Source organism: Trachinotus anak, unplaced genomic scaffold (genome assembly GCF_046630095.1).
Source record: "Trachinotus anak isolate AG129_WGS33_773 ecotype Australia unplaced genomic scaffold, CSIRO_AGI_Tana_v1 ptg000026l, whole genome shotgun sequence".
NCBI classification, from domain to species: domain Eukaryota; kingdom Metazoa; phylum Chordata; class Actinopteri; order Carangiformes; family Carangidae; genus Trachinotus; species Trachinotus anak.
The window spans coordinates 10,513,461-10,525,980 of record NW_027273877.1 but is presented as its reverse complement, the minus strand read 5'-3'; the positions used below and the strand labels follow the sequence as shown (position 1 = coordinate 10,525,980).

The 12,520-nt window shown below is 40.8% G+C and overlaps 1 protein-coding gene across 3 annotated transcripts in view; it reads left to right on the top strand.

Annotated features, from left to right (window-relative positions):
• LOC139609580 (vang-like protein 1) overlaps nucleotides 1-12,520 on the top strand; it is a 64,816-nt gene that overhangs the window by 42,632 nt on the left and 9,664 nt on the right. For all 3 annotated transcript variants that reach the window (XM_071464345.1, XM_071464343.1, XM_071464342.1), the window contains 2 exons: nucleotides 2,686-3,117; nucleotides 3,668-3,843. In XM_071464345.1, coding sequence (XP_071320446.1) covers nucleotides 2,686-3,117; nucleotides 3,668-3,843 — 608 coding nt within the window. The remainder of the gene's footprint in view (nucleotides 1-2,685; nucleotides 3,118-3,667; nucleotides 3,844-12,520) is intronic.

The window sequence follows — 12,520 nt, the reverse complement described above, 5'->3', positions numbered from 1 at the left end:
CCCTGGTTGGGTCTGTGATCATTCTTGACTAGCAGTGGTGAAAGCTACATGAATAACGAAATACAAGTGTTGCTGACCTTGCTGTCTTTGCTAACAGCTGCTGTGTAGTGCAACTAATCAACTGCAGAGTAGACAATCTGCTTCCTGTTTACATCGCCTCGTGCACGCTCAGCTTTGGTCATGACAGTATACGCTTTCAGGTGTGATTGTATGGACAGAGATTGTTTTTATAGCCTAAGGAGTTTCCTGAAAGAGCCAGGCACTGTAGTTTTTAGCAAATGTTGCTCAAATAGCAATAAAACAATGCATTTGTCTGGACTATTTCCAGCTGTGGGTGAATACACCAGGACTCAGTACAACAGCAAAGCTCATTTATGGGTTTTTAATACATTTTGGAAAATGGCCTGGTAATACTTTGATTATTGATTTTAGCCTTTTCCTTGAATTTGTTGCCAATTAGAAAAAAAGGAACATCACCAGTATCACCTCATCCTGTAATTTCTTGTTCATTTCCTATCCCCTTCCTATCCAGTACATCTACATGAAGTATTGATGTTCTATGTAGTAGTGGAGATTCTATTATTAGTATATGAGTACACACAGCAGCTTCTTTCTTGCTTCAAAGATGACCTAAGCGTATTGCCTGGGTCCTCCTATTGTTCTGCTTCATCTCTGCTGTTTTAACCCTGAAGCCACTGGGATATTCCCTGTCCCAATGCACCATCCTCCTCCTCCTCCACCACCCCACCCCCTCACTTGAAAGTGATCATAATGTATCACCGTGGCTCATCCGTGATCCCCTCTCTGCCAGTGTGGGGCTAATAATCAGCGACACAATCCTTGAAATAGTGCTCAGCTACAGCGAGAACCAAAATTACATTTTGGTAGAAGTGTCTTTGGTTGCAGTTATTGAATCCTCTCGTAGCTGATGGCAGTTCATTATCTGTCCTTTTGCTGGCAGGGGCAGCACTCGCAGGGCCACATTAGCAGCTTGTTGTGACTACTGTGTAAAGAGTCCTTATCTTTGTTGTTCTAACGGCTCTGCTCCAACACCGCTGACCTTCATTATCGGCGGATGCAGTCAGGCCCAGACGTCAGCGTATAGCCCAGTTGGCAGCTCGCTCTGTTTACTTTTTCCACTTCCCATCTTCTATTCCTTTCTTTCTCCCGTGCTTGGAAATAACCTCCATTCTCTTTCAGTGAGAAGCAATAAAAGCGTGTTATAATGCAGCCTCACTAGATGACAGCCACCTACAGAAAAACGTTAAAGTACAGGGAATCCACTGATATATAATTATACTTATATCATATTTGGAAATAGGCAAATTAAAAAAACAAGTTAAAATTAGGATTAATGACTTTGAAGAAAGAGTGAATAAAGATAAACTTCTGGGTGTCATTATTGACCATAAATTGTGTTGGCAGCCAGACGTAAATGATGTAAAGACAAAATTATCTAAAACTGTTGCAGTGTTGAAAATAGCAAAACACATATTAAACCAGAAATCACTACAGATGCTATGCTGATCTCTCATATTATCATACATTACTAACTGTGTGGAGGTATGGGGAAACACAAACGAAACACAAACTCAGTTTTCATGCTGCAGATGAAATCTACAAGAATCATCAATCAATCAGATTATTATTAATCGACCAACCCATCATTTATTTATTCATATACTTACAATGTCATGATATGGTTGACTTTAAAACTGCACAGATAATGTGTAAAGCACAAAAGAATTTTCTCCCAAACTGTATTCAGAGGGTGTTTGAAATCAGAGAGAGCCCGTATGAGCTGAGGGGAATAAGCACATTTAAAAAAGAAAAAGAAAAAAATGAATAAAAAAAGAACAAGGGTAAGGACAAATACAAAAGTCTGTCAAATGGGTAAACGTGTGGATGAGTTGTTATAATGAACTGATGATGAAGAATGTGTAGTTCACTAGATACATTTTAAAAAATGTTTAAGAACATTATGACAAATATAAAACTGAGATCATTATCATTGCATAAATGTAGTGTGAAATTTTTTTTTTTTGGTCTCTGTATGTTTGACACACTGGAACTCCTAATCTTGCTTCATCTTTTTATTTATTTGTGGTATAGCGGTGAAAAGTTTCTTTCCGTTTTTGCTTCTCCTTGTTCATATTTTCTCTGACTATACATTGAGAGTGTTGCCAATTCATGTAACGTTACATAGAGAGGGGAGTTGAATAAGCTCTAGCTGCAGCCTGCACCTTTTCAGTCAATGTTGTTAGGCTTTATTTCTGTGTATTTACTATGTATAAATATGAATAAGGAAATAAACTAAACTGAACTGAAACTCATGTAACACTTATTGTGTATTAATTAATTGCACCTATATTTATTGATGTTTTGTTTGTTAAGTCATTATTTAATGATCCATGTTATGATTCAAATGTCTCATAATTTGTAGAAATAAATAAGCAGGCTAAATAATTTAGAGAAGTTGGAAATCACAACCATATCTTTGAAATTCTCCCCAAAATTTTTCATGACAAGGGATGTGAGCACAACATGTCTAAAGTCACTTAGTTCCTTGGCATTTTTTGTTTTTGGGATGAGTATTGTTGTGGATTTTTTTCAGGTTGTAGGCATCTGGTAAAATGTAGCCCTTATCTTAAATCCTTTTTGTTTTCCTCCCTCTCACATTTTCAGGATGACAACTGGGGCGAGACCACCACTGCCGTTACCGGCACATCAGAGCACAGCCTCTCTCAGGAGGACATCGTTCGCATCACCAAGGACCTGGAAGATAGCGTGGGACTCGACTGCCGCCGTTACTTCACCCTGACCCTGGCCGTGATCCTGGGGCTGCTGGTGTTCTTGACTCCGCTGGCCTTCCTGGTGCTCCCCCACCTCCTCTGGCCGGAGAGGCTGCAGAGCTGCGGCACGGCCTGCGAGGGCCTCTTCATCTCCGTGGCCTTCAAGCTGCTCATACTGCTGCTGGCTGTCTGGGCGCTCTTCTTCAGGCCGCCACGGGCCGGCCTCCCGCGGGTCTTCGTCTTCAGGGCACTGCTCGCTGTGCTGGTGCTGCTCTTTGTCATCTCCTATTGGCTGTTCTATGGAGTGAGAATACTTGACTCACAGGTGAGCAGAGAGATGGAAATAGAATGAAATATCCCAGTGATCCTTGCTGGAATGTGCACACTCCATCTGAAAATATGCATAGAAATTCAAGAGAATCTACAAATATGCATTCACACACACAAACCAAACCTTTCCATTAGCCGTTGCAGAGGTCTGATATATTTCCGACTCATTCATTTTTAATACCTTTAAGGAGCTCAGCAAAATCACAAACAACCAAAACACAGATATTTGGCTTCTCCAGTGGCATGTTTACTGTGAGTCATAATTTAAAATCCCTGTTGGTCCCTCATTCAGAATGCTTGTGGCAAAACACACACACACACACGAAACCCAGCAGTCTTTTGAAACTGATCTAAATATTCATATGCTCTACATCTTGTCTTACATGTGTACGTTTTCTTCTTCTTTTTTTTTTATCCCGGCAGGATTTTTTAATTTGTGTTTTTTGTTTTGGAATGCACGTATTTACTGTATTTGCACGTGGTTCAAAGAATATTATTCCAACTGCTGTTTGAATTTCACCGTTTCTGCCACCACTGCCCTGCAGGACGAGAACTACCAGGGAATCGTGCAGTATGCCGTGTCGCTGGTGGACGCTCTGCTCTTCATCCACTACCTGGCCATCGTCCTGCTCGAGCTCCGGCAGCTCCAGCCCTGCTTCTCCGTGTGCGTCACACGCTCCACAGACGGAGAGACGAGGCACTACAACCTGGGACAGCTCAGGTGAGAAATACCATGTGTCTGGTTTAATTTTAATCTTTATATGTTGTTTTTTTTTTTTCCTCACATCAATTTGATGTTGTGCCTTCAGGTTCATTCTTAAATTTGATGCCAGCATGGCGGACATGTTCAGGGATGATTGAGAAAAAAATCGGCCCTCCTCTGCGGGTGTGGGCGTGTTGCCTCTGGTACTGGTGTGATGAGTTTAAGCACAGATCCCTTGAGTTTAGAGGCTGATCAGATGCCTCAGAGACAGGATTTTACAACTCTGGAAAGTTGTCACAGTGGCAATTATCATGGAAAACAATTGAAACACAGTGTTGATGTGGATAAGTAATCTACCAGGAATGTGCGTGCAAGTATTTGCTTGGCCCGACACATTGCCTTTCCAGATTCAGGCATTTTCCGGTTCGTTTGTTTGTGTTATTGTGTGACTTTAAGCAGTGGAGGAATTATTCCACACAACAACACCAACAAACAAACTGAGCGAGGCAGCAGTTGACCAGCAACTCCCATGTTCTGCAAGGTAAAATTACTGCTTTTGTCAATGGAGTCTGGTAGCGGTAAAATGGCTGTTAAACAAAAATGATCTTTCTCACTAACAAAAAGGTCAGTTTCTGTAGGCGTCCTCCATAACACTTATAATAACAATCTGAACCTTGAGTTAGTGGTAAAAATAATCACTTTAGTGGATTTTTGTTCCTCAATCAATCAATCATTCACACCCCAAACATGACAAAATAAGGCCTAGATTAAAAAAACGTTATTATGTACATATACATAATATTCTATGTTGTTAATGGAAATAAATTATAACAGACAATGTGATGCAAATCATCACAAAGGTATAGTTTGATTCCTAACAGTTAGTCTCTGCAGTGCATTTGTTGGGCACTGTTTTCAGCTGTGGATTGATACACATTTTGTGCTCAAGAGTGTATTTCCATCAGCATGATGGTGTCTGTGGGAGTGTGGTTCATTGATGTGTTTTATAGTTTTTGGACGACAACGGAGCTCTGTGGCACAGAGGAATAAGATACATCAGACACACAATACGGGTTAGATGTTTTTGGTCTTTGATTTGTTGACAAGACAAATGTAGAATCATGCCTCATTTATCCTTTAGTGTCTGGTGGCAGTCTAACTTTCTTTCAACAGCTTGCTGTTCGGGCTTGTTACCGAGAAGATTTATGGCTTCTAACTAAGGTTGACACCAGGAAATTATGTGGGCAAACAGTGTGAAGCCCTGCTGTATCAGTAGGATGGGATGGGACAGTCTTTGCTGCTATAGACTGACTTAATGATTTAAGCCTGTAAGACATGCAGGTGCACAGTCATGCAAATCTTGCTCAGCAAATCTTACATATTCAGACTCAAAGGCATTAAGGGGAGCTGTTAACATTCAGAGCAAGTTGGCAGAACACCCAGATGATCTCAGAGATTGAAGACAGGAGAGGCAGAGATAGAAGAAGGTAGGTTGATGTGAACGACTGGGGGATAGAAAGGGAGAACATGGGGGGATGAAAGGGAGGAAAAACAGAGGACATGTGGGCGAGATGAAGGCAGAGGGAAAGTTAGAAACTGGGACACCTCAAGTGACAGACGTGGGAAAGGAAAAGGGAAGTAACTGGTACTTGGAGATGAGAGGAAGGAATTCATACAAGAAAGACTCAAAAAGTCAAGAAAGGGAGAGATGTGCTCGAAGGAAGAGAGCGGTGATGAAGTAGAAAGGGAGATTGAATGTTAAACCTGAGATGGAAGAAAATACAGAGACACAAATGTACGCAGACAAAGTGGCTGGTAGGGAGAGGAAATCGTGCCAGAAGAAAAAAGGAGAGGGCGGGGAAGACTTCAGAGAGGAAACTCCTCAGAAAAAGAGCTGCAGACAGAGGGCGGAGTACAGAGGAAATACCCAGGAGACCGAAGCTACGGGAGGGAGAGAGAGAGAGAATGGAGAACGAGGGATTAATAGTTAATGGGAGCATAGTGTTGAAGAATCCTAAAATGTATATGGGAATGAAAGAAAGGGTGTGTGTGCGTGTGTGTGTTTGTCTGTGTGCATTTGTGTCGGAAAGAACAGCTCAGACTAGACCAACCAGGTTTTTATGACCTTGCAGTCTCTGAGGAAAAACAGGAAGATCCCATTTTTAGCCGAACGCAGCAGCGCTCCTGCCTCTCCCTGGTATCAATATGCAGCCCCCAGTTTCACATGCACTCTTGCTCACGGGTAACTAATAAAACCTGATGGATTTACAGATGGACCTGGTTTTTTTTTTATGACAGGATGGGTGAAATATTATCGTGTATCTGTTCTTACACTCAAAGGTACATCTTTCAGTAGTGGCTTGTAGGTGAGTTTTGCAGGTGGCCCTGCTTCCACAGTATTAAAGTACATTTCAGGAAGACAGAAAGTTCTTTGCACTGAATACTTCATTGATCAGAAAGTCACAGTAGATAAAATTACATTCAACTTTTCAACAGCAAATGGCAGTAGAAAGTGAGTATAGAGATATATACAGATAAATTACAGATAAATGAATGTACAGAATGAAGGGTATACCAATGGAGTAGTGACTAAGCCGCTGATACATGATAATATTGAATATTGTGATATTTCCCATCATATGCAATATTATTCAAAATACCTACATATTTTATTTTATTTTATTTTATTTTATTTTATTTTATTTTATTTTATTTTATTTTATGCAGTTTTGTACAGTCTTCCCTGCTGCCAAGTCCAACCCTAATGTCACTGCTTTGCTTGCTGCACATTATACCTTGGCATGTGACAAATACAATGATAATGATATAATAATAATGATAATAATAATAATAATAATAATATGATATGTATTTTAAAAAGGACTCCTGAAACATAACATTTGATTATGTAATTATATATTCTTTTTTAAAAAACACTTAAACATAAAACACAACAATATAATAATATTATGACATGATTATATCGTTTATCGAGATAATATAGTATATTGCAATATTTGGGCTGGATGGTAGAAAAGAAATGTTTTCGATATGGCCCAGGCCTGGTAACAACAGCAAGGAGGAATGTAGCTATGATAGCTTCAGAAAGAAGAGCAGCAGTAAGTAGTAGAATGAAGTTGGCTATGTTGTGTGTAATATGTACAATGTAAAAGAAGTAATATGTACAGTTGAATATGGTCACGTGCACTAGAAAGCCAGATCTCGACCTCACAAACCCAAGAAAGAGGATTCTTTAGTTTATTGTATTTGATGGAACAACAAGAAGTCAAGAAAAACACGTGGTCAAAACCTAGTGTATGTCTTTACATGTTATTCAGGTCTGCTAGTGTCTTTAGCAGTTAGCGATGACTTCTCTCTCTCCCGCCCTCTCTCCTGCACTCTGCTTAATGTTTGTCCCTCTGCCTCCTTTAGTAATATTGACAGGGGCGAGGTTCAGTAAACTGGAAACGCTCCTCCGCTTCCCTGCAGTTCCCAAGCAGCCAGGAAACCAGAGCGGCTCCGTATATTGCCCTTAACAAGAGGTGTAGCCCGGTTCCTGGTTGGCATCCATACATGATCCAGTTATATACCAGGTTTATACTGTACTTTAAAAAAGATTTTAAAAATGTCTAAATCTAGCGACAGTGTGCTAAGTAAGTAAACACTGCAGGCTGTAAACACCCCTCTAATAGAACCTGTTTGTGGCAGAAACGCCTACTAAGTGACGAGGCATTCAGCTGACCAGTGGTCACTCAGCCAATCAGTCAGGTACATTCCAGATTATAGGGCTGGAAAGCTGTTGCAGTCCAGCCAAAAAGAAGGGTTTATGCATCCCTTTAATAGCGATACAACCAAGGATGTTTGTTTTTTTGTTTCTTACTGCAAGAAACAAGTGTCCAGTTTCAACATGTGCAGTCACAGTGTGCTTCTGCTTCTAGTCCATGCAGACAAATTCTGGGTTTATTGTGTTTATTAAGGGAGGATTAGTTGTCCCAGCAAAATCTTTGTTGGTGCTCAGAAACTTCGAGAGCTTCCCCAAAGGCCTGAGCCTATTCTGGCAAATCTAACTGAAATCACATGCTATAAATAGCCAATTCCTTGAAATGAGTGTCTCTGACTGAAATTATACAGCACAGGAAACAGACTTGATGCCTGACTAACAGTTGGATAGGCATTATATCCTGACTGATCCTGGATGTTTTGTACTGATATCTATATTTGAGAGTCTAAAAAAAGTATCAGTTTATAAGACAACTGGCTTCTTATGAGAGTGCAGAGATGCAGGAAACATGCAGTAAAGATCCCCAGCCCAGTTATGTAGTATTTGCCTTTCACATTAGACAATCGCAGTACCTAAGAACAGTTCAGTTTAAGGAGCAGGATAATTATCTCAACCCAGAAAGGAGCTTTAATCGCTCAGTTCATTTGAAAAATTCACAATCACCAAATCTTGACATATCAAGTTTCATTGGACAGTGAGGAAAAGCAGATTTGAATTCACCCTCACCACATGAAGAGAGCTCATGTTAGATGATGTGAGAGCTGCATTGTTTGCTTTAAAATACAATACTGTTGACAGCGACGCATATGTGATCTGGGGTTAGTGGGCTTAAATGTGTAATGTGGACAACATCTTCTCTGAAACCTGAACTTGCATTAGGCTGAAAAGTCTATTGATTTTCATATTGATTTTGCATTCATAGAAACAGGTCAGACAAGTGAATGTGTGTGTGTGTGTGTGTAATGGTCTGGTTGTTGTGTTAGCTGGCTGCCTTGGGGGTGTTGTCCTCTGTAAGCAGTGCCATTCATCCCTGCTTGGCCAGCAGCAGGTCTGGCCTCGCTCTGTTGTCCGTCTGTGACTGTAAACACACAGCTAATTAGTTCTCCCTGCAGACTGCAGCCGAGCATCTGGTCAGCCTGACTCACCCACACAAGCATAGACATACGTGTGCATGGTTGATTGCACCATATACATGCTAATGGCACATGTAGCCACAAACATGAACATGAATGAATGTATCATGGAGAGAAACGCAGACACGAGTGGGTGTTGTGTTTTCTCAGTTTATCTCTCATCTATCTCCTTTATTAACAGGCTACGGCTGCAGCTCACATTCCTGTTTTTCTGAAATCCAACCTCAGCCTTATCATAGTGCTTGGGCCCCTGCTTGGGCCCTGGGGTCCTGAAAGCTTGTCTCTGTCTGCCTGGCCTTTGATGCCAATCTGAGGGGTCAGAGGAATCCTTTTTTTTTGTCCTCTTTGTCAGACCGGACAAGTTGAACACGAACACATTCCTTATAGCCTGGGAGAGTTGTTGCAGAGGGGTGGGGGGTTAAACACATTCACTGCTGGGAACTTCCCACTTTACATTCCCTGACTGGTCAGTCCTGAGCAGCAACATTAGAGCGGGCAGTGGTCCGCCTTGCTCTCCAGGGCAACTGGTTTACAAAGGTGTCTGCAGTTGTACTGTATTTCCTGAGTTTACATATCCAACACCAGTGCAGGCCAGACAGCCTGCTGGTTTGAATGGTTCTGTGTCATGTTTGCCCAGCTTAATAATTGATCGAAGTCGGGAGGACTTACTCAGGACTTACACAAGTGCCTGCTAAACAATGGACCTGTCTGTAGTGGCTTTGTAGAGGCTGTCCAGGTTTCTTGAGTTAACCAAGGGAGTTGCTGTAACACTCCCTGCTGCCCCTCTGGCAGAAAAAGCACTGCTTCTGGCCCTGCTAAATATTCAACACCCTATGGTGTATTTGTTTTCCTATAGTGTGCTGTCTTACGTGTCTTACACACTGGTTTTAAAGTCATCTGAGTTAGTTTACTTCTGGACGATTTTAAAGATCCGGGAGTGATCTGTACAATTGGTTTATATGAGAAATGTCAGTATACCATATGACACTGAAACCTGTTTCTGGGATACAGAATAAAGAGCCTTTTTAGGCTGATTACCACATGTGGTCATGTTTCTTGGCTTGTGAATGCTCAGCTTGTAGCACTGATTGTAAATTTCATCATAATATTTCTCTGGCATCTCCGTAACACGTCCCCACTGACCACAAGGCTTCTTCTTTGTATTTGTTTCCAAGGCACTCAAACAAATACTGAGATCTATAAATACTTAATAGGCGCTGAACAACAGCTTACACAGTAAAAACAAGAAAAAAATACCCACACACTGCTGTCTCATTCCCAATTCTTCCTTTATTTGAAAGAAACGTGGCTGACAGCATTTGACCACAAATGATCTTTGTCAGGGAAAGGTGAAAACATAAACACATTAGCTCAGTCTCATCTAGTGAAGCCCCTGGAACTTGGTTTCAAATCTAAGTATTTCTCTATAACTAATTATTTAATAATCTTAAATCATAAATCATTAACTCCTGGTCATTTGAGAAAATGGTACAGTGAAATTAATGTTACGTCTTTTGCGATGTTGTTGTATTAGCTTACAGATATAGTGACTGTCCTAACAGGGCTGTAGCTGGTGAGCTAATCGCTAACTCATTAGCCAGCAAGACTAGTACTAATTCATACATTTGTACCATTGGTTGCTGTCTCATAACTGTCTGCAAACCATTGGTCGTGGGGCAGTTTATACTGTGACAGAGGGGGGTTACATAAAGGGGGGGGGGGTGATGCAACACAGCGAATAAGCTAGGATAGCTAATAAGATAGCTTGCTAACCGTGCTGATTCGCGAGTCAAAGTTCATCACATTTGAACTTGAAATTCATGTTATAGTGGATCTCCTCAATCATATCCCACAGCTGTCATCAGATTTTGATTCAGAGGTTGCTAAAACTTAAAACACTACTCAAAACCAATTATGTTTTGTATGTATAAAGCAGCTTGTATCTTTGGTTTCTATTTTTTATTGTTTTAAAATACGTATTTGTAATTCTCCCTGGTATACTTGCCTTGACACAGCCTCTCTCTCTCTGTGTCTTTCATTGCTTCGTTTTGTTTTTATGTATTTACAGCACTTTGTAGCTTTGTGTTTAAAGGTGCTATATAAATAAAGTTATTATTATTATTAATTATATTACTATTATTATTGTTATTATTGATTGGTGCACAGAAGTGTGTGACATCACTGTCCAACTGAGCCCCGCCCACCAGATGACAAAACAAAACATACAGAGAAGTGTCTTCATGTTGGACGCCATCATTCCTATTCAGAAGACTGCTTGAGAAAATTGAACTATGAATAAATCAACAAACCAAAACATGATGCATGAATCACTCAAGTGTTTTATCAACAAATATATATAAGTGATATAATGGGTATTTAGCTAGTTCAATTTGCAAAGTGGACGGAGTAATAGGAATTCAGTTTGGCTGTTTTTTGAGTCACTGCATCCTTGTTTTTACCATTTCCCCATCTTCGTCAGAGGCAGTGAAATTCTATAGATCAACAGCCCAAGTCATGTATCCTTAGTCTAACCAATCTGAACATCTGTAACTTTCTTAGCCTCTCATGATGTTACTGTCAGCTCTCTTACACATGACTGTCACCAGATGTCAAAGGAGTGAGAATGAATGGTGTCTTTAATGCTGCATGGTGTCGTGTCTGTCTTGTGGTAATGCAAATGACCCATTACTTATGTATAGTTTGTTCTGAGGCAGGAATGGAAGTTGAAGGCGCCTTCATCAGCAGATCAGAGGTCATAGGCCTGCTATGATCCCTCTCTGGGATAATATGAAGCGCATGCTGCAGGCTAGCATGAGCTGTTGTTTGTGTATATTGAGTTAGCTCTCCACGTGGCCTAAAGAATGACAGGACACAGTGCGGGCTCACATAGTTAAGGATACACCCACACAAACACACAAAGAATGAAAAGGATCCAGTGTTAAGCATTAAAATGGAGCGGTCGGTCAATTAACAGCTGTCAGCATCTGCTGCTCTCCTGACAGTCAACTGCAGGTCATAGGAACTGAGCTCTTGTGGCGTCACAACAAAGGTTTAATAACAGCTACTAAATCCCTGTATGTGCCATTACTTCTTCAAATATTGAAACCTGCATAAATTGATTTTATTACTTATTTTGATTTGAGTTGATGGAATTTGTTGGCAAACTACATCTTATTAACATCTCACACACAGTTGTGTTTCTATCACCTGATGAATGTAAATCCAATACTGTCTCCCACACTCTCACATAAGCTCTGTTTTTGTATCCACTGACTCCTGTGAAAAATATGTGGCTGCTAATTGTTCACTGGCTTGTTGCTAACAGTCTGCTTTTTAGTTCTGGGCAGGTAGTGTACAGTGCTCTGTTTATCAGGGCGTCTTTTTACTGGAAACAGCTGTCTGCTGCATCTGGATGCTAATACTAATGAGAGCGGTGAGAATTAATCAGAACATTAAAGTTGCAGGTTGTAAAACCAAAACAATAAGTTAAAAGACACAGCTATAAAGCTCCTAGAGGTGGAACTGCTGAAAAGGGGGTCAATTGTAAATAAATGTAAATAAAGATGGACACAGCCTCCATGACGTCACCCATAGGTTTCTGGAGATAAGTTTTGAAGTTCGGAGTGGGCTGCTCTGCCATCGCCATCTTGACTGTGCCTGACTCCACCTAACTCCTGGCTAATCCAAAAAAAATGGCAAAGAGGTGGGGCAAGACTTCAGTGCATGCTGGTTTGCAGCAAGCATATGCTCACCCACCTGTCACTTAAAGCGGCCACGCCCT